This window comes from Condylura cristata, unplaced genomic scaffold (assembly GCF_000260355.1).
Source record: "Condylura cristata isolate star-nosed mole 26May11 unplaced genomic scaffold, ConCri1.0 scaffold00017, whole genome shotgun sequence".
In the NCBI taxonomy this organism is placed as follows: Eukaryota; Metazoa; Chordata; class Mammalia; order Eulipotyphla; family Talpidae; genus Condylura; species Condylura cristata.
In genome coordinates, this window is record NW_004567118.1 from 32711220 (window position 1) to 32733752 (window position 22533).

Consider the following 22533-nt stretch of genomic DNA (forward strand, 5'->3'; position numbering starts at 1 on the left):
AGCTTCTCAGTGCTGTGCTTTAACCCGCTGCGCCACCAGGGAGGGCCCCAAAATTTTTTTTTAAAGGTTAATTTATTTATTCGTACAGAACTGGGGTACAGGCCAGAGATGCGGAAGGTGAGAGGATTCACCAGAGACAGAGTGGGGTGCAGAACAGGCAGACGGAGTACACTGCTGAGGGGAGCAGCGGGCGGGTCAGGAGAGGTCTGCTGCACCATGTGGATCTCCTCCAGGCAGGCGGGGATCGAACTCATGAGGAAGCGGCTCAAGCTTCTCTGTGTGGTGCTTTAACCCGCTGCGCCACCAGGGAGGGCCGGCTATCAAAATTTTAAGTGTACGGCCTTGAGACCTAATTTTATTTTTAGAAGTTTATCTCACAGGTAAACCCATCCACACTGACAGATCTAGGACATAAAATTAACCATGTCATTATCTGTAATAGCAAATACAAAAAATCACGGAACTACCATCTCCTGGAGGGCACTACAAACCTAAGGTGGAAAACAAATACAAACCTAAGGTGGAAAACAATGGAACCACTAAAAAGAATGATGTAGAATGTACATATGTAAATACCCTAAGCACTCACATTTCAAAAATGAAAAAGACACAGCATAGCTCATATAGTAGGGTCCCACTAGTTTAAATGAATATGAAAATTCTTATATATACCGAGACGATTTCTAGAAGGAAGACCCAGTGCTGGTTCAAGACTGACTATCCCTCAAGAAAGCGACTCAGAATCCAGGAGAAAGGGTTGTTCACTTTCTGTCCTTCTTGTTCTGTTTTGTTTTTGCCATGAACATGTTATATTATTTTCTTTAAGAATCCTTTTTTTTTTTTTTGCATAGAATAGTGTGTAGGCCAGAGGTGTGGGGTGGCAGAGAGGTGAGAGGTTTCACCAGAGACAGAGTGGGGAACAAAACAAGCAAACTGACTGAAATACACTGCTGAGGGGAGCAGCAGGAGAGGTCTGCTGTGCCATGTGGGTCAGCTCCCTGGCTGGGGACAGAACTCAGGCTGTAGAGGTGATAGTACTGAGACTTAACTCCTAGCCACCAGGAAGGCACCTGATATTTTTAATGTTGAATAAACAGATGGTTTGGTCTTAAAGAAGCAGCAGCAGCAGATGAGAAAGCTGATTTCTTTACAACATTTCATATGCTGCCCACTGATCCCAGTCTTGTCCTCCCTGAAGGGAAGTTTGTCTCTCTCACTAGCTGACTCCAGAAAATTTTCCATACACTCTGCTTTTAAGTAAAGAATATGTGCTTTAATCTTAAGTTAGGAAAAATGAAAAAAAAAAAAAAAGGGACTCCCTGGTAGCCTAGAGGTTAAGCCTCAGTACTATCACTGAGGCAGCCTGAGTTCGATCCCCGGCCAGGGAGCTGACCCACATGGCACAGCAGACCTCGCCTGCCTCTGCTCCTCTCCGCAGTTTAATTCACTTGATCTTCCTGTTCTGTTCCCCACTGTGTCTCTGATAAATCCAATCTCTCTCATACACATACACCTCTGGCCTGTACCCCCAACTCTTGTGGCCAAAAATAAATAAAATCTTAAAAGAAAACTCAGAAAAGACCAATATACAACTCTGCTGTGGGTACTTTGACAGCATAAGTCAGAGCCCCTATCTGTGTGCTGGGGGTGGGGTGGGGGGTGGGGTCTAGCATGCAGATCACAGTCCACAGGGGACCCGGATGCTGGTTACAGGGGCTTATCAAGTTTACAGGTTCATCAGTCTGTACACTTGAAATGGGTGTACTTTTCTATGTGCATATGGTACTTCAATAAAAAAGATGTATTGAAAGGATGGGTGCCTGCCTTTTGACCTAGCAATTCCAAACCCAATGTCACCTTCCCAAGGGGAAAAGCCAGAAGTGTGTGCCAAGTTGGCCTTCTGACGGCTCGAGTGTATTGTCATAACTACCAAACACTGGGAACAACCTAAATTTCCAAGAGTAGCAGGCAGTTTAAAGACAACATCTCCTAACAACAGAGCACATTTCAAGCAACATAAAGTAGGTATGTGATGACATGAGAGAAGTGTTGCAGTAAGTTTTTGAATGAAATAAACAGGCTAACTAACATGCTCAGGTCTGAGATTAAAGATCCTGATTTTTTTCTCCATGCTTTTCTGAATTTGCAAAATTTTCTGATATAAGTAGATCTTACTTTTATGAGAAAGCATACTAAACATATTTATAATAATGAAAGTAGAAGGAGACCAGAAGGACAAGCCCATGTTATAAGACAATGGTTCTTGAATGCACAAGTCATGAGAACATGTGGGGCTTCAGTAGTTGGGCTCAAACCCCAGCCCTGCAGTTCACCAGCAGTGTGACCTTGGGTAAGTTCCTTAACCTCTCTGTGCCTCACACCAGACTTCCCTTTTATAAGATGGGGCTACTGAGAGTTCCTACCTCACAGGCCTTTGGGAGGGAGAAAGGAATTAATGCATATTAAGGCTTCAGAGCAGAGCCTGGCATAGACCTCCAGAAGAGCTAGTTGTACAATTGTTAAAAGTTTTCATTCTGGCCCTCCCTGGTGGCGCAGCGGGTTAAAGCACTGCACTGAGAAGCTTAAACCACTTCCACATGAGTTCGATTCCCGCCTGCCCCGGAGGAATCCACATGGCATGGCAGACCTCTCCTGACCCGCCCGCTGCTCCTCTCAGCAGTGTACTTCGTTGATCTGCCTGTTCTGCTTCCTGCTCTGTCTCTGGTGAATCCTCTCACCCTCCGCGTCTCTGGCCTGTACCCCAGTTCTGTATGAATAAATAAATAAATCTTAAAAAAAAAAAAAAGTTTTCATTCTACTGTTCAGGGATCAGGCTGGGAAATCCACAACTTCCACAAACTTCCCAGATGACTCTGATCCAAGGAGAAAAAAACGGGAATGTTCCACTATAATATTTTCAACACCTTTGGCCCTTGAATTTCTGTAAAAAGGTTTTGGCAGGCCCTCCCTGGTGGCACAGCAGCTTAAAGTGCAGCCAAGCTAGCTGCAGCCGCTTCAGTGAGTTCGATCCCCACCCCGAGCTGACCCACATGGCATGCAGACCTCTCCTGACCCACCCACTGCTCCCCTCAGCAGTGTACGTCATTGATCTGCCTGTTCTGCTCCCCACTCTGTCTCTGGTGATTCCTTTCACCACCCCTGCGCCTCTGGCCTGTACCCCAGTTCTGTATGCATAAATAAATAAATCTTTAAAAAAATTTTTTTTTTTTGGTCACAAGGAGCTTGCTGAAGAGGATTCTCACTAAAGTCAGCCAAGCCAGCTTTTTGCTAGGCCCCATCCACTGGGTCATGCCCAACCCTCCCCTGCTACTACAGAGCCTCGCCAGGTACTTCCCTCACCAGGATGGGGCAGAGGTGGACACCTGCGCCCTCCACAGGCAGGTCTGAGTATTGCGTAGAGGAAAAGCAGAAAGCCTCTAGGTGCTTTATCTAGGGCCGCAGCCATATTGCCCTCTGGAGTAAGGAATTGAGGGGTGGGGGAAAATTCTGTGTTGTCAGAAGTAAACAATAACTTCATGGTGACAGAACGCATGGGTTCCTGCCCCAGTTCTGAAATGAACTCCCTCCACCTCAGTTGTTTCGTCTGTAAAGAATGCAGAGATGTCATATGTTTTAATTCATTTAATTTTACAACTACCATGTCCTTGCTCCTGGTGAGGAGCATCAGAGAGGTTAAGAGATTTGCCCAAGGCCACAGGACTGGTAGGTGCTGGAGGCAGAATTCAAACTCAAAGCCACTGCTTTTAACCAGATTGCCATTCCTACCGAGAATGACAGTTCCAAATCTGAGATACCATCAGCTGGGCTCAGGCAAACCCCAAGGTTCTTCCTGGGCCCCCTGCCAGTGTGCAGCAGATGAGTGGCCCCAACGTGGGTCAGGACGAGCAAACCCTGAGGTTCCTCCCCAGACCTGGGAAGCTTGGCTGGGGATGATGCTTCTGGCAGATGGCGGGTGACTCAGGTGGAGACAGGAGACAGAGAAGAAGGGGGAACCCCCTCAGATTTTTTTTAAAGGCCTGCAGCTCAAACATAGCATGTTCATGATTCATAGATCCCGATTTCTCTGAATAAAGACGGGTTCCTAATGGGGTTTGCCCTGTCCCCAAACACGGGTGTCCTCCTGGACCTCCAGTCACATGTTATCTCATCGCCCCTCAGAGGAGCTGACTTAGAATTGTGTAATAAACTAGGACAGAAAGGGCTTTTGCACTCAAAGTTCCCACATACCTCCCTGTTCCCAACCCCACGCTCAGAAATGTTCTGTATGGTTAGGTGCCTCTTAAGGGTGGGTGGGGAGTTGGCACTGGACCCTAAAGTTCAGTGAAAATCTGTTCAATTCCTCACCTGTAGCCAGGGGGCTCTGTGGGCATAAGTACAGTCATGTCTAAAGGAAAAACTCAAGAAGGTAACTATTCATGGTGTCTCCCACTTGAGAGAGGGGGAGATGGGGCACAGAGAAGCTAAGCCATTTCTCAAGGTCACACTCCTAGCAAGTGGCTGTGGCAGACTGTATTTTCCAGAGGTGGCCACGCCATCCCATAATATATCCCCCCATACATGCTCTTTTTACCATGTGACAACGACACCTACCCATGAAGGAAGGGGTTCATGAGCCCTCCTCTCCAATCTGGGTGCCTCTGTGAACAGCAGAAGTGACGTTGCATCATTTCCAAGGCAGCCAGGTCAAGGTGAAAGCTTCTGCCTGGCAATCTTCCTTGGGATTCTTGCCCCTAGTCCCAGTCACCAGGGTGGAAAGCTGGCACTAGCACACAGAGGAAGCACACGGAGGGCCCCGGGTGAAGAGGAAGAGAAACCCGAAGCCAACAGCCAGCACCAAGCGCCAGATGTGAGTGACTGAACCTACCCGAGTCCCAGCCCTAGATTCTGAGCCACCCCAGGTGATGATAGCAGAGCAGAACAAGTATCCCTGCCAAGCCCTGCCCAAATTGCAGAGTCCCCAGCAAAATAAATGTCATGATGGTTTTAAACCATAAGCTCCTGCGTGTTTATTACACAGCACTAGATGATGAGATGTGACAAAGCAGAACTGGAGCCCCACATGCTGGCTCCAGAGCCCGTGCTCCCGGCCACTCTGAAATGGTCCCTGCTGTGCTAAGGACAGTAGAGAGGAGGACAGAGCTTCATACATTTAGTCTTTCATTCCTGAAATGTTCATTGCATTCATACAGTGTTTGAAGTTTTCAGAGAGTGCAGAGGATATTTTAACAAATAAAGCAGAGGTTAAGGTTGAAGGGATAAAAGAGGGATAACTTTACACAGGTATTCACAGTTGGGTGATACAATCTTGTTGGGGGGTGGGGGCCCCATTTAGAGTGGATGATCTGGGGCAGCCTCTAGGAAGAGAAGATTGCAAGAGTGAGTTGGATCCAAGGTTTGCGAAAAGCAGAGGCAACAACAGCAAGTGTCAAAACCAAGTGACCTAGGTTCACATCCCAGCTCTACTACTTACTAGCTGTGTGACCCTGTAGAAGTAACCCAGCCTCTCTGAGCCCCCACTTCCTCCTGGTATGGGAATGCTTTCAGAAACCACAGTCAGGAGTGTTCTAAAGGACCAATGAGCTAAAACAGGCCTGGTGTACAATCCAGGGAGAACTCTATAATTATAGAGGACTGCGGTGACAGGAACTGTACTGAGGCCAAGGTCTCCACGGGATGCTCTAAGTCCCAGACACCACTCTGCTCCCCGCCAGAAACTGTGTGCAGCCACAGCCATGGGGGGAGAGACAAGAATGGGGGTAGTGAAGGGTGCACACAGTGGGAAGATGAGGGCCTTCCACTGCCGGTGCCCAGGCCTCTGAGGAGAGGTCAAGGGCGCGCAGGGTGCACACACTTCCCTGAAGCACACTGACAGCCAGTTCCTGCCCACCCCTACAGCCATCCCTGACTCATTTCCCCAACCCAGGGCTCATCTACTTGCCACTAGCATCTGAAGCTTGGACTAGTGGTCCCTCCCCAGACCCCACCCCAATGGCAGTGGACACCCACACAGCTAGTGAGTGAGAAGCAGCTTCCTTCACTCAAAGGGAGGTTCAGGGACAGGAATCCTGCAGAGAGGACTGGGCAGGGCAGAAAACTCAGGGACCCCAGGGGGACCAAGAAATCCTCTAGGTAAAGGGCCACCTGCCATCAGACGGGCACACCCTCCCGGACCTTGGAGAGCACCAGGTGGGTGGCTAACACAAGCACCCAGAGAAAAGCACACAAGCCAAAGCATACAACAGGGCACACATGTGGACGCACAGGACCCACATGTAGCCACACACCGTGCTGTGTGGACGCAGTGGTCGGGAACACACCTTCCGGGGACACATGTGCATGCCAAGCACATGTGTGTACACCTCACTGCACCTGACTGCCTCACTTCCCTCCTGTTCTTGCTCACTACCAGTCACCTTATCAGCAGGGTCCCCCAGATGTTCATACCTGCTACTATCTGCTGACCCAGACCTGTAGGGCTCAACAAGCACACTTCACAGAATCCAGGACAGAAGCAGACAACCCTGGGCCTGAACTAGGGGAGGAGGTAGAACACCAGTCAGCCCTGTGAGCAAGTCACAAGTCCAGGACCCAAACAATGTCCGAGCTGTGGGCTCAGCACAGCCTGGGCCTCAGGTCAGGCCCCACAAACCATAACACTTACGTTGGCAACCCACCTGCCTTGGGGATCCCTAATGTTCCTTCACCTCTTTAAAGGGTAAAAAGGAACCCCCTTAGAAGTACCTGGAAGAACTGTGGCAAACAGAACCAAAAAAAAAACACGAAAACAATGCAGCGTGACAAGCTGTGGTCAACCATGAGGCAGAAATTCCCACTAGAGAAGCACCAGCGCTCACAAGTATAAGACATAAGAGCATCACATCCTTAAAGACCTGCTTCACAACGACGGGTGAAACACTACAAGACGTACATCTCAGTAACATCTTTTAAGATGCAGCACCCAATGCAATGATAGTGAAGGAAAGGATAAACAGATGGGACTACAACAAGCTAAAAAGCTTCTGCACAGCAAAAGAGACATTACAAAAAACAAACAGACATCCCACTGATTGGGAAAAAAATTTTCTCACACAATACTAGCGATACAGGATTGATCACAAAGATATACAAAGAACTGATGAAATTCAACAAAAATAAACAACCCCATCAAAAAATGAGCAGAAGAGTTAAAAAGACACTTCTTCAAAGAGCAAATGCAGATGGCCAACAAGCGTATGAAAAAATGTTCAACATCACTCGTAATAAGGGAGATGCAAATTAAAACCACAATGAGATACCACCTCACCCCAGTGAGAATGGCACATCTTCAAACAACTAGCAACAACAAATGTTGGCGAGGATGTGGAGAAAAAAGAACTGTCCTGCACTGCTGGTGGGAATGCAAACTAGTACAACCACTATGGAAAACTGTTTGGAGGTTCCTTAAGCTGCTAAACATGGAGCTTCCCTATGATCCAGCAATCCCACTCCTAGGTATCTACCCAAAAGACACAAAAACACTGATTGAAAAAGATACCTGCACCCCCATGTTTATTGCTGCTTTATTTACAATTGGAAAAACATGGAAGCAGCCCAAATGCCCAAAAGTAGATGACTGGATTAAAAAGATGTGATACATATATACAATGGAATATTACTCAGCAACCAAAAAAGAGAAACACATGTCTTTTGCAGCAACTTGGATGGAGCTGGAAAAGATCATGCTTAGTGAGATAAGCCAGAAAGAGAAAGAAAAATACTGGATGGTTTCACTCATAGCAGGAGTATAATGGACCAGGCGAGAAAATAACAAGAATAATGAACAACCATATACCAGAGACATTTTGTGGGGGTGGAGTGGGGAATGGGATCAAAAACGGGAGGGGGGAGGGAAATGCACGGGACTATGGTGATGGCACACGGGTGACATGGTGATGGGAAACCCGCGGGGATTACAATTGAGATGAAAAAAATGTACAAAATGATGTAAAATAAACTTTTGTAATAAAAAAAAAAGATACCTTCATCCCCATGTCTATTGCTGCCTTATTCCCAATTGGAAAGACATGGAAACAGCCCAAATGCCCAAAAGTAGATGACTAGGTTAAAAAAATGTGGTACATATACACAATGGAATATTACTCAGTAACCAAAAAAAAATAAACACATGCCTTTTGTAGCAACATGGATGGAGCTGGAAGGGACCATGCTTAGTGAAATAAGCAGAAAGAAAAGGAAAAATACTGGATGGTTTCACTCTTAGCAGGAGTATAAAGGGCCAGGTGAGAAAATAATAATAATAATGAACAGCCATATACCAAAGACATTTTATGGGGGTGGAGTGGGGGCTAAGATCAAATGCACTGAACTATGGTGATGGCACAGGATGATTTGGTGATGGGAAGCCCACGGGGATTACAATTGAGATGGGAAAAGGCACAAAATGATGTAAAAATAAACTGTTACAATAAAAAATTATAAAAACATAATACCTACTTAAAAAAAAAAAACCTGCTTCAACAAAGGAGGAGATAGGTAGGGAGGCATTATTGAGTTTGTTTCTTTATTTCTTTTTAAGATTTACTTATTGGCCCTCCCTGGTGGCACAGTGGGTTAAAGCACAGCACTGCGAAGCTGGCTGGGCTGCTTCTGTGTGAGTTCGATCTCCACCCGGGAGCTGACCCACATGGCACCGCAAACCTCTCCTGACCCTCCCACTGCTCCCCTCAGCAGTACACTTCGTCAGTAAATAAATACATTTTTTAAAAGATGATATTCCACTTTTTTAAATATTTATTTATGCATACATAACTGGGATACAGGTCAGAGGTGCAGGGGCAGTGAGAGGATTCACCAGAGACAGAGTGGGGAGCAGAACAGGCCAACTGACGAAGTACACTGCTGAAGTGTACAGTGCTGTGCCATGTGGACCACCTCCCTGGTCGGGGATCAAACTCATGCTGAAGTGGCTACAGATAGCTTCACAGTATTGGGCTTGAACCCGTTGTGCCACCAGGGAGGGCCCCCTTGGTTTGGTTTCTTTTATTGAAGTTATTTAAAAAAAAAAAACAAACTCCTGGGGGAGGGTGGGGAGTCCCAAATTACAGAGGTCAGAAGAGTGAAGACTGGCCAGTGCACCTCCATAGCTAGGCCGGGAGTGACCTTGCCTGCAGGTAGGCAGAGGGACGCACGTGGTGGCCTGTGGATAGCCAGTCTGCACTGCCCATGGATGAACGAGAGGCAGCCGATACCTTCCCCACTGTGTGACCTCTCCATGAGGGGGTGGCATGTTGCTCAGAGATGGGAGAGGGTAGGGAGGCAAGGGCCACCACGGTGCCATGGCAACAGGCCTCAGCAGAGGCAAGTCTGCGCCTTCTCCAGTCGCCGCCACTCACAAGACCTGTGTTTGCAAACGGCACCTCGCCTGCCAAAGTGGGTGGAATGGACAGGTCAGGAAATTGGGAACAAGGAAAACGAGGAGGCTTTGGGTGCTGTGCCCTGAAATATGAAGGCTGCCCTAGCTTATGCCCCACGATCCCCAAACAAATCCTCAACCACATCCCTTCTCTCGTGCAATCCCATCATTTTCCCACACTGTCCCCCCACCCCAGATGTTCTAATCCTGGGGGCGCCAGGGCTGTCCAAGTCACTCCACAGCCCTGGTTCCTCCATCATTTCTGTCTTCTGCCAACCTGCTGTCCTCTCCCTTCTGCTCTCCATTGCTCTCACCCTCCCCCACCCCCTGCCCTGTCCTCCCCACTGACTGTGGCTCAGACCAGTGCCCACGACCATCTGCCAGTTCCAAACGCCGACATCCACCCTCCCTCCACTCCCCCTTCAAGCACCTGCTTCCAAGCTGCCTGCACCACTCACCCTTTCTGCCTACCACCAGGATCCTATGTCCTCCTAGGCACAGAGGCCAGGGAGAGGCCCATCTGAGAGCCAACTCAGGGTCAGGGCATGGCTGGCTCCAATCCACAGAGTTCAAAACAGAACCATTCAGGGGATCTGGGAAACAGAGCCAGAGCACCAGGAAGAACTGACCAGGTCAGGTGTCGGGACCTAGAGCCCAGTTCCCACAGCCAGGAGGAAGGTCTTCATGGTCACCTTACCAGCCTCCTTGCCCACCTGAACCGCCCAGTGCGCTGCCTTCCTGGGTGTGGGTCTCATGGAGCCCTTGCTGTTGCTCCATCACTATGTTCAAAAATTTAATCAATACTTTATTTCACAATCACAAAGCCCAGATAAGAAAGCTGAGGTTCAGAGAAGTTAGGTTATTCGCTCAAGGTCATACAGAGTGTGGGACACTCCACTTTTGACTCCAGCCACTCTGCAGTGACCAGCCCTGCTGCCTCCCAGCAGCATCATACACGTGTTATGTGCCCATGCTTCCTCTAGGGCCATGGAGGCCTTCTTGAGCTGCAGTGTGGGTGGCCCAAGGGGCCCGCCGCCTGGAAGTATGTAGGAGCCAACATTCATGAAGCCCTCTCGTCCACCGGGACAGAGCTGATGGGTGACTGCTTCCCTGTTTCTCCCCAGCCATATGGAATGTTTTGGAAACTCATTCCACGAGGCTCCCAAGAAACCCGCCCTGGACAGAGTGTTAACAATAATAAAAATAATGCATCGGCCCTCCCTGGTGGTGCAGCGGGTTAAAGCACTGCACTAAGAAGCTTAAACCACTTCGCATGAGTTCGATCCCCGCCTGCCCCGGAGGTGACCACACGACGTGGCAGACCTCTCCTGACCCGCCCACTGCTCCCCTCAGCAGTGTACTTCATAGATCTGCCTGTTCTGCTCCCCACTCTGTCCCTGGTGAATCCTCTCACCCTCCGCATCTCTGGCCTTGTACCCCAGTTCTGTATGAATAAATCTTTAAAAAATAAATAAATAAATAATGCATCTTCACAGTTACTTGCCCTTTCTCTCCTTTACGCCCCTTGCCGCCCTTCTTGTCCCCTGAGACCACTTCCCAAATGAATTACTAAATGCAAACAGACGAGCACAGCAGGTGGGTGGTGAGCCGGGATTCAAACCCAGGCCCTTGTGCTTAACCACTGTGCTGTGCTGCTGCCAGAACCATCCATGCCAGGGTCCCTTTCCCTCAAGATTCTGGGCCACAGTAGCTCAGTCACATCTGATCCAGACAAGGTCATGGGGAAAAGCGAGCGGAAGACTGTGAGGGCACCTGAAGCAGAAGGGTCATCTTCTCTTGAACTGAGGCCAGTTCCACCAAATCGCCTCAACACCCTAAGCTGAGCTGGAAACCCAGAGATGTGCCCTCGCCTACGCACTGAGCGTCTGCCTCTGACCAGGGACTTCTGGAGTCCTGTAGCTCCCACCCCACCCTTTTAGCAGCTCCCTAAGCCTCAACCCCACCAACACACACACACACACAATGTCTTGGCAGGGAGGGGAGACCTGAGATAGCAGTGGAAATCAAAGAAGCCAGATCTAGCAGACACCCACTCTGCCCCACCTCTGGACTCAGAAAACCCAACACACCTTGGAGATGAGGGCTGAGCCTCACCCAACTCCTGTCCAAGTCACAAAGATGTACTGGGACTTTCCTGAGGGAAATCACTGTGCCTAAGACCTTACAGACCCTGAGTCACTCCAGCCTCCAGCCTGCCAGCCCCAGGCAGCTTCAAGCTTTTTGTTTACTCCTCAACCAAAGCAGGAAGAATGGGGGAAGGGAATGCCTTCTCAGCTCTCCATGGGAAACTGAGGCCCATGGGGTTTAAGGGAAGGGCTCAGGGTCACAAAGTATGAAAAGAACCAGAGGTCCCTGGCACCCAGCCCAGGACAAAGGCATTATTCCCTGTGGAGGCTGATTGGGGGGTCACTCAATAGTGGCAGGTGCTCCGCATTTGGGTCCAAACCCCACTTGCATGTAAATGCCCTCCAGTTCCTTAGGAAGGATGTTGAAGAAACTATAGAAAACAGATGAGGAGAAAGGATACCCCCCTCCCCAAAACCAGCTCCCAGGTTCAGACACGAAGTGACTGGTGGTGGCAAAGCTAAGTGAGGTCTCCACAGTCCTGAGGTCTCCTGAATACACATTGACCTGCCCAGACTGTCACCCAGAGCTGCCCCACACACACACATACCCACCCAGGGCCTCCAGAAATCAGCATCAGGCTGGAGGCTGGCCCTGCCCCCAAAGATATTTTAAGGCCTCTCAACCAGCACCTCACCATCCTTGCCACCCTCCCTTCACCCCCAACCTGCTGCAGGTTAGAGTGAGGATGGCGTGGGGTTTATGCGCTTTTAGAAGAAAACAAACCAACCCAGGCTAGCTATGGGGTCCTCCTGGGGTTCCTGTTTTTTTCCTTCTACCACCACCTGTAAACATCTCACCTCTAATTTCCACCTTGGTCAGTTTCTTTAGCCAGATACTTTTACAAGGGTTGAGCAACATCTCACTCACATACACACACCCCTGTACATAATCTGTGTGTGTGTGTGTGTGTGTGTGCAATGCCCCACCCGCAAGGATTTCTGAGGACAGCCACCCCACCTCCCAAACATGAGCCATTGCGCTGAACTGATCTGTGGAACCGCAACACGGAGCTCACACGCGTCCACAAGGGTTGGATTTCTTTGCAAACACACACATTTACGCTCAACAGACACCTCAATTCCGCGTTCAGTCACACCCAGGGCTCACGTCCTGATCTGATTGATTATGGAATTACCACCCAGCCCTGGACCCACTGACCTGCTATTGCGCCTGGTGCCCAGGACTCACCCCTCGAAGTGGATGAAATGTCAACAATCAGTCGCGGCGCTCACCCCGCCTGCGCGCCGGCAAAGCCTCCGGTCTCCATCCGATCCGAGCCCCCTCCTCCTCGGCGGCGGGGTTCCCTCGCAGCCCGCCCAGTCGCGTGCACCGTCACCGCGGCGCGCACGCGCGCACACCCGCACACCCGGCCCCGCGGCTCCGAACGCACAAAGCAGCGCCCCCCGCCCGCAGCCGCCCACACACCTGGCGGGCGCGCCCCCAGTCGCCAGAGCCGCACACACGCAGCCGGACGTCAGCGACCAGTTGGAGGCGGGGGTCGGCGGCGGACTGCGCGCACCTGGCTCTCCTGACACCCCCGGGCCCTAGGCGACGCAGCCGCGGGGTCTGCGCCCTGGTCCTGGCGGTGCCCGCCCGGTCTCAGCTAGCGCATCTGCGGAATCGCTGGTGGGACGCGCGGATGAAGGGAGAAGGAGGGACGGGGTAGGGCACCGGAGGTTCTAGGGTGGACTCGAAGGGGGACGGCGGGTCCTGAGCGCCGCGCCAGCCATTGGGACGCTCGCATCACCACCGCCAGGAGAGTGCCCGAAGCGGTTCCTCGGGAACAAAGGCTGGGGCGGGGCTGGCGCACCCTAGGGACCCAGAGGAGAAAGGAGGGAACAGCTCACCTGCCCACAGAAGTTTCCGAAGGCCCCTGGGCTGTGGGGGCCGGAGATGCAGAAAGAGTGCACCCGGTGCGATCCCTCACCCCCATCCCATACCCAGCTGTGCTTGAGGTGGGACTGAAGGAAGACTCGCTACCACATCTTGGAAGTGGGAGACCTCAAGGAGTGCTAAACCCCTGAAAATCCTCCTGCCTTGCACCTGGCAGCCAGGAAATTTCATTTCTTCATTCCACAAACATACTGCGGCTTCTGCCAAGTTGAAGGGTGTTGCTAAACTCGAAGGGGTTAAAGGAAAGAAAGGTCCTCTAGGCAGCCTTTGGGATGCTTTAGTCTGTCCCTTTGGGACCTCCACAGAGAGCAACCTCTGAAGACGGCTGCACACCTCAGTGATAGGACACTCACTCCCTCAAGGGGCAGCCCCCTCCATCCTCAGGCAGCTCTAAATGCTAGAATGCCATTCCTTTAACTGTAAGGAAACCTGCCTTGCTTCTCTCTGCTGGCCTCACTCAGCTCTGGCCCCAGTGGCCTGCTTCTAGAACATACTGAAGGCCCTGTACTTGATATTCTCCCTGAAGAAGTACCTTCCTCCCATCACCTGTGCTGACTCAGCACCTTGAAAGGAGCTTCTCCATATGGCTATTCGCCTTCCACCTCTTCCAGAGTCCCTACACACCCCCTGGTCACTCTCAAGGCCCTGTTTGGTTAATTTCTTCAGCACCCTGAATTCTCTTGTCTTTGTGTCTATAGTCTCTCTCTCTCACAAGAACAGGTGTCCCATGGAAGCAGGACCCTATCTGCCTTGAGACAAGACACTGTAAGTCCAGAGCAGGGTGGAAAGAAGGAAGGCAGGAGTCTCCAGTCCATCATCCAAGTCCCTCAAACAGCCTGGTCCATCACCCTTGTGTGCAATCTATTCCAGGTTCAAGGGCATCATCTGTCACAGTGTCTGACAGAACAAAGTTGCCCAGTCCACTAGATAAATGAAGGAACATTCCTCATAGACTCTAAGACTCGGAACAACAGAATGTTCCATCCCTCCCACCATGGCTCTTCCAACCTTAAGATGCAAGCATTTTCTTAAAACCTGCAACATAGGCCCAAACCCAAGCTTCTAGTCAAATGGAACCCTCCACCAGTCTAATAGTATTCTTGCCCTGCTTCCAGGTGTAGACAGGATTGGAACACCAAATAGATTGCTCCTTTATCCCTGTTAAGTTGTATCTGCTGGACTTGGCCCTGGACACCAGCCTCCCAGGCATTTGGGGTTCCAATCCTGCCATCCTGCTGGTTGCGATGAGGACCAGGTTCCTGCCATCACCAGTGTCACCAGCATGCCATCCACATCACCCTCGCCAAGTCACCGATATACACACTGAGCAGCCAGGAGCCCCTCAGCGGCGCCTCCACCCAGCCCACATTCCTCTGTGGAGCCTGCAAGACTTCGATGGGCTGGTGTAGCAGTTGTCTTCTGCAACACCACCCTGACCATTTTCCAGTCTGGAAATTCACCAGTATAGCAAACCAGCAGGGTGGAGTTGCAGGGAGCGAGGCACTCAACTCCTGCTGATCATCTCCCTCTTCCTTTTCTAAGTGCCTGGGCCACCTCGTCAATAACACACTCAGAAACTGGACCAGGATGGAGGTTGAGTTCACTTATTTATGGTTTGTTAAATTGCATCCTGTCTGTAAGCTAGAAGTCACCTTCCCCATCTCCCTCTTTTGGACACAGGCCTCATTCTCTGAAAAGCAGTGTATGTAGAGACTGCAAACACTGCCCCTTTCTAGCTGTTGCGTACTCTCTGTGCCTCAGTTTTGCCATCTGAAAGATAGAGAACATTAGTGCCTAGATTGGAGACAGCATGCTTATGAAGATTAATTTCTGCCTAGCATTTCATGCCAAAGATGATACATAATAAGCACTCCAAAAAATAACCATTAATATTCTATCACAAAAGTTAGCAGAGTCACAAAGCTGTGGAAGCCTCACCTTTGAGCCCTGTGATGTAGCTGAAGTTATCTCAAAGGGTTCCACCCACTTATCATGGCATCCCTCCTCCACAAACTGGGTCCTGCTCCTGTGATCCTGAAATACATTCTTGTTCTTGGGCTCAAAAAAAGAGCAAGTCCTGTAGTGAGAACCGACATGAGCCCTCCTCTTCTTCCCTAGCTGTAACCTTGGACAGGGACAGTCGCCAGTCTTGGGGCTGACACTGAATCAGGCCACTCACCTTTGTGTCCTGACCCCCCCTTGGCTGACTAGTGCTCCCAGGACCTCACTCTCTTCCCTGAAAGCACTCTCTTTGTTGCTCCTTCCTGACACTCCTTCCTCCAGCTGTAGGGGAGTTTCTGTCATTTTTCTACTTTGAAGTTCTCCATCTGGAGTCCAGAGCCTTTGTCTGACCACATGGCTGAGTCTCCCCTTCCAGGATTCTGGCACTTCCACATCATCATTCAGTTCATTCTTCCTCACTGGGCAGACCTAGATCCACAGTACCTGTCTGCCTCACTATTTCCTGAACCTTCTGAAATCACCCATGAGACCACATGCTCTTAGCTAAATAGGATTCCTGGTACATGTCTGGCGGCTGAAGCTCTCACCACTTCCAAACTGTATTCCTAGTGCCAGTTTGGGGAACACACGGAGAGCATCATTCTTATTCTTTTGTGGACCAGTAATGGTGTACCCCACAAATGACCACTGTCTTCCTCTTTTACTCAGCCACCCTGAGAGAGGAAAACTATTCATTCTTGACTACAAGGGACCTAGTAATTTAGAAGTTGGTGCAATGATGGGTTTTGGGTTTTGTTGTTATTGGTTTCAGATTTTTTTTTTTTTAATGCACACAAGACCTGGGGTGAAGGCCAGAGGTGTGAGAAGTGAGAGGATTCACCAGATACAGAGTGGGGAGCAGAACAAGCAGATCTACTGAAATAAACTGCTGAGGGGAGCAGTACTGTGCCACATGTGTTACCAACCTGGCTGGGGATTGAACTCAGGCTGCAGTGGCTGGTGATTGCTCCACAGTGCTGTGTCTTTACCCCCTGCACCACCAGGGAGGCCCCCTGCAATAAAGTTTTGATGGGAATGTGGGGGGAAAAGGTCAGATCTAGCAGAAGCCTTGAGAAGGGTGCGCAGCAGCAGGGTGACCCAGGATAGCTCTGCAAGGCTGCTAACTGGCCACACTTGGGCACAGGGTGGAGGAAGGGTGGGTTGGAGACTGGGGAGAGGACTGAGCCAGAAAAAGCCCTGGTCTGGGTCCCAGCAGGTTTCTCTGGCACAGGGAAGGAGAAAAGAAGCAGGGTTCACCCCATCCAGGTAAAAGCTCAGCTGCTCAGCAAATTTGCCAGCCACTATCTCTCTCTTAAAGAAGATCGCCAAGTTCCTCAAGCTGCTAAACATGGAGCTTCCCTACGACCCAGCAATCCCACTCCTAGGTATCTACCCAAAAGACACAAAAACACTGATTGAAAAAGATACCTGTACCCCCATGTTTATTGCTGCTTTATTTACAATTGGAAAAACATGGAAGCAGCCCAAATGCCCAAAAGTAGATGACTGGATTAGAAAGATGTGGTACATATATACAATGGAATATTACTCAGCAACCAAAAAAGAGAAACACATGTCTTTTGCAGCTGGAAAAGATCATGCTTAGTGAGATAAGCCAGAAAGAGAAAGAAAAATACCGGATGGTTTCACTCATAGCAGGAGTATAATGGACCAGGCGAGAAAATAACAAGAATAATGAACAACCATTTACCAGAGACATTTTGTGGGGGTGGAGTGGGGAATGGGATCAAAAACGGGGTGGGGGGAGGGAAATGCACAGGATTATGGTGATGGCACATGGGTGCCTTGGTGATGGGAAACCCGTGGGGATTACAATTGAGATGGGAAAAAAATGTACAAAATTATGTAAAAATAAACTGTTATAAAATTAAAAAAAAAAGATCTCCAAGCATCACCACACTTGAGATTTGCTCCCTTGAAAAATAGCAGGGGGTGTCCTCCCTGTGGCACAACAGGTTAGAACTCAGCTAGCCGCAGCCACAGCCACAGCTGCAGCTACTTCAATGCGAGTTAGACCCCCAGGCCCCAAGCTGACCCACATGACGTTGCAGACCTCTCCTGACCCGCCCGCTGCTCCCCTCAGCAGTGTATCTCATCGACCTGCCTGTTCTGCTCCCCACTCTGTCTCTGGTGAATCCTCTCACTGCCTCCACACCTCTGGCCTGAACCCCAGTTCTGTATGCATAAATATTTTTAAAAAGGAAAAAGAAAAATAGCAGGGAATATATGATCGAACCCACTTTACAGAAGAGAAAGCAGTTTCCTCAAACCATTAAGTGCCTCCTCAGCTGGACAAGCACCCAGGAACGGAGGACACCTCTCACACACCAGGGCAGTGGTGCTCCCTGGGAACAGTGTGGACCCAGCACATATGCACCACTGCAGGGGTGGGAGTGGGGGAGTTTGTTCAGAAGGTACCTGGGCTCTGGAAGAATGACAGACAGTAAGAGCAGTGGGTGCCTTACCTGGAGGGAGACTCAAGGTCAGCACGGCTGAGGATGCGGTGCTGCTGTGGGCTGTAGAGCCACTGGAAGGCGGTCAGCGTCCTCTCCTCCACTCGGAACCGCCCTTCCTGCACGTACCTGTGGGCAGGACAGGAGAGAGTGAGGGGGAGTTGGCCTGCATTTAAAAAAAAAAAAAAAAAAGGTGGATGAAAGATACCTGTTCCCAAGTAACATCCCTGCCAGAAAACCGTGTTTCCAGAGCATCACAGCTAACTTCCCTGAAGGGGATGCAGCTATAGGGAGAAGGTTTCAACTCAATAGATGGAAAATTTTCTAAAAATTACTTGTCTGAAGCTGGAAGGAGTCAGGTGGAAGGGGTTGTCTGTCACTGGCAATGTGTAAGCAGAGAGTGGGAAAGGGGTTCAAACATCAGATGAGGGTCCATTCTCCAAGCCCCGCCAGGGCTGAGTACTAGACTGGACTTCACAGCCCAACAAGGAGTGTTCTGCAGTGGGGTTGGGAGTCAGATGTTAGGATTAAGGCTTCCTGAATGGTCCCTCACAGGATTCCAGTCACCCTCCAAAGAGTCAGTCTCCCTAAAGTAAGTGATCAGGGAAATTGGAGCTTCCCTGGTGAACACAAAGGACCCTTTCCATTCTCACCACTGTTCTGCTTAGAACCACAAACCCATTCATTAACTCGATATTCATTGAGTGCCCCCGTGGGGATTACAATTAAGATGAAAAAAAATGTGCAAAATGATGTAAAAATAAACTGTTTAATAAAAAAAAATATATATATATATAACATTAAAAAAAAATCACATGGCCCTCCCTGGTGGCGCAGCGGGTTAAAGCACAGCACTGAGAATCTAAAGCCGCTTCCGCATGAGTTCGATTCCCGCCTGCCCCGGAGGTGACCACATGGCGTGGCAGACCTCTCCTGACCCGCCCGCTGCTCCCCTCAGCAGTGTACTTCGTCGATCTGCCTGTTCTGCTCCCCACTCTGTCTCTGGTGAATCCTCTCACCCTCCGCATCTCTGGCCTGTACCCCAGTTCTGTATGAATAAATAAATAAATCTTTAAAAAAAAAAATCACATGCACGAAGACTGCATTCTAAACAGGACTCCTCAGACATTACCAGGGGGAGTGTCAACTGGCACAATCCCCTCTGCCAACAAACTGATGTCTGTTTAAATCCCTGCAGCCCAGGAATATAATGGAACAAGCGAGAAAATAATGATAATGATGAACAGCTATATACCAGAGACATTTTGTGGGGGTGGAGCGGGGAATGGGATCAAAAACAGTGGGGGGAGGGAAGTGCACTGGACTATGGTGATGGCACATGGGTGATTTGGTGATGGCAAACCCAAGGGGATTGCAACTGAGATGGAAAAAATGCACGAAATGATGTAAAAATAAACTATTATTTAAAAAAAAAAATCCCTGCAGCCCAGCCAGCCCTAGTCAGAAAGTTTATTTACACATCCTAGCATATGGCAAGGTTATCCATGACATTGTTTAAAATAGCAAAGACAGGGAACAACCCAAATAAATACCCATAAGTAGGGAACTGGTTAGACCCACATGGTGCATCCTTAAAGTAAAACAGTATGCAGCCATTTTTTTTTTTAATGCTGTAAATGAGGGTTTCCTGTGTGCCATCATGCAAAGATCTCCAAGACACACTGTTAAGAGAAAAAAGCAAGTGTAAGAAGAGCAGTATGTGTAATTTATGTTAAGGGGTGGTGGAGTATGAATTCATATTTGCTTATCTTTACTATAGAAACCCCAGAGACACAAAGCTAATCAAAGTAGTAACCTTATGAAGGGGAGGATGAACTGAATGAATGGAGGCATGCAGAGAAACTCGTTAACAATGTATCTTTTCATACAACAGGGGTGTTCTCTTCCAAATGTTTCATGTGAGCGTCTATGGAATTACAAGCTGCATAAAGTTCTATGACAAAAATGTGCAGCTGTCCTGATGTTGCAGGGAGGGAGGGAGGGACACCGACTATCTGCCAGGGAGGTGATTTCCAAGAAGGCAGGGCTGCTGGAGAGCAGAGCGCTCCTGTGGTCCCCATCCAGAGCACTGGCCCCCATTGCTTGGCTCTCCCAGGCTCGGTTTGACAGGCATTTTGGGAAGGTCACCTGACTGCTCTGTGGGGACAGCAGGGCAGTCAGATAAGAGGCTTAGAAAGGGGTGCAGGTGGGACAGAGTTGGCTAATCTAGGACGATGGAGAGAGCTAGGAGGCAGCACTGGCTGAACCTGGCGGTGGACTGGACTCGGAGGAGAGAGACTGACAGCCAAGTTTTTCCTGACTTCTGGGTAGTGCTGATAGCTGACTGCAGTGCCATGCACACTGCACGAGAAAGCTGTGGGAGGGAAGATCATGGCTCTGGCCATGATCTTGGCCTCTGTGATATGTTTCCTGCCCCAGGATGACTCCCCTCCTATAAAACCTGACTCAAAGCTTGGCTGGTCAATTCCATCTTATTCATTTTTGTTTGTTTGTTTGTTTGTTTTAAATTTATGCATATACAAGCTGGGGTGTAGGCCAGAAGTACAGGGGGTGAGAGGATTCACCAGAGACAGTGGGGAGCAGAACAGGTGGATCTACTGAAATCCACTGCTGAGGGCAGCAGTGGGTGAGATGAGAGAGCTCTGCTGCACCATGTGGGTCAGCTCCCTGGCTCTTTCCTACTCTGATGCCTTTCCCCGTCCCTGAGCTTCTTTTGTCATTCAGGGCTGAGTGACCTGTCATGGGAAAACCAGTCACTCCACCTCAGATCAGCAGCATCTAAGGACGCCAGTCGATCTCCCCATTGTCTTGTTCATATGTATTGGCCTGTACTCACGACCTATACATGACTATTATTCTCAGTGCACAGACACACATGTGACATTTGTCTCCAGACTTCTGGTGCCACTAGTCTCAGACAAGAAAGGTCACATGCACTAATCAGGACCTAAGAAAACTCCTGCTTCGACCAGAAGCCCCATCCACCAGCTTCAGCAACGGGCCCCCTGTGTGTAGGTAAGTTGCCCTTAATAAACCTTAAGTGTAATTAATTGACTTGCTTGCTTCATTCTTCAGACTAAAATTACCTCCTCAGCTTGAGAGAATTTACTTATTCCCACAACGATGCTCTCCCTCGCTCTTGCCATCTCTGTGCAAGAAGCTGCTAAGACCAGTTGCCTCCAAGGAGGGCAACGAAGTGACTGAGAAGCATTGTAACTGCTGTAATAATGCTTTGATATGATGTGAATTTACTGTTTTCAAAAAGCAAATCTTTTTTGGGGGGCCCTCCCTGGTGGTGCAACAAGTTAGGAAGCAGCCCTGCAAGCTAGCTGCAGCCTCCTCACTGTGAGTTCAATCCCCGCTGCCAAGGTGACCACAGGGCGTGGCAGACCTCTCCAGACCAGCCGGCTGCTCCCCTCAGCAGTGTACTTCTTCAGTCTGCCTGTTCTGCTCCCCACTCTGTCCCTGGTGAATTCTCTTACTGCCCCTGCACATCTGGCCTGTACCCCAGTTCTGTATGCATAAATAAATAAATCTTTAAAACAAAGTAAATATTATTATTTTTATTTAGGAACTCTGCTAATTATGAAGTCTTAGGTCTTTAGCCCCAAAAACAATGCTAAAGGGTTCTGAATCTAGTCTGAAGCTTTGTTTTACAGAGCAGGAGGCACAGAGCAGACAGCAGGCTTGCCCAAAGCCATAGTAACGTCCCCTTTGCCCCTGGTGAGAGCCCACAATAGGACATCCTCACCCTCATCAGCCAAGCCCCAGGTTGAGGGAGGAACAGGTGCCCTCAGGGCCATCCCCAGCCATCCTCTGCCGACCATCACTCACCCCTTCCATGAGTGGAATGTAAACGGCCCCCACTGCAAGCACCTGTCTCCTTCAGCCTCACCTCCCAGAGGCAGGCAGAAGGGACTGTCCTCCATGCTGCAGTCACCTTGACCTGGATTCGACTTACCAGTTGTAGGTGTGGGGTTTACAGATCCCTCCTCTACAATAATCGCCACCTTGAAAGACTGTTGGAAGGATTAAGAGATCCTTTAAAGGAGAGCTCTTACCCGTGGTCATCACTCTGCCTGTCCTCCCACCACTCTCACTGTCCTTCACTTCTCATTAATCTTACATACTTCACCCATGACAGACAAACCCACTTCCTGCATTCTCAGTTTCACCTCAAACGCCTTGCAACTGGCTGATGCCATTTTAGAGAGGAGGACGAGGGTAGTGACCATGCCTGAGGTCACACAGGCAGGACAGTGTGACCTTGTACCTTCAGAGCTGGCACCCAATTTCCTCCTGACCAGTCCCTTACACACACACACCCTCCTCGACACCAGCCCTCACTTCCCAACATAGATCTTGTCAGCTCCTCCCCTACCCAAAAAGGTTACTGTCTTCCCACTGCATGTCAAATATTACACAGACTGCTCACTTTAGACGTCTAATCCTTCCCTACTCTGTTCCCTTGCAGGTTTTCCCACCATTACACATGGCCACCCTCTCGCCGTTTATGTGTCCAGGCCCAGCATTCCGGATCTGTTTATTCTCCAAACCGCCCTG

The 22533-nt window shown here is 49.6% G+C and overlaps 1 protein-coding gene across 3 annotated transcripts in view; it reads right to left on the minus strand.

Annotated features, from left to right (window-relative positions):
- RAP1GAP2 (RAP1 GTPase activating protein 2) overlaps positions 1-22533 on the minus strand; it is a 217561-nt gene that overhangs the window by 186850 nt on the left and 8178 nt on the right. For 2 of the 3 annotated variants that reach the window (XR_001145542.1, XM_012726333.1), the window contains exon 2: positions 17962-18078. Coding sequence is in view for 1 of the 3 variants with exons in the window: in XM_012726333.1 (XP_012581787.1) it covers positions 17962-18078 (117 nt within the window). In the remaining 2 variants the exon portion in view is untranslated. Of the gene's footprint in view, positions 1-12739; positions 12871-17961; positions 18079-22533 lie in introns of those variants that run through there. The other variant, XM_012726334.1, reaches the window with a different exon arrangement.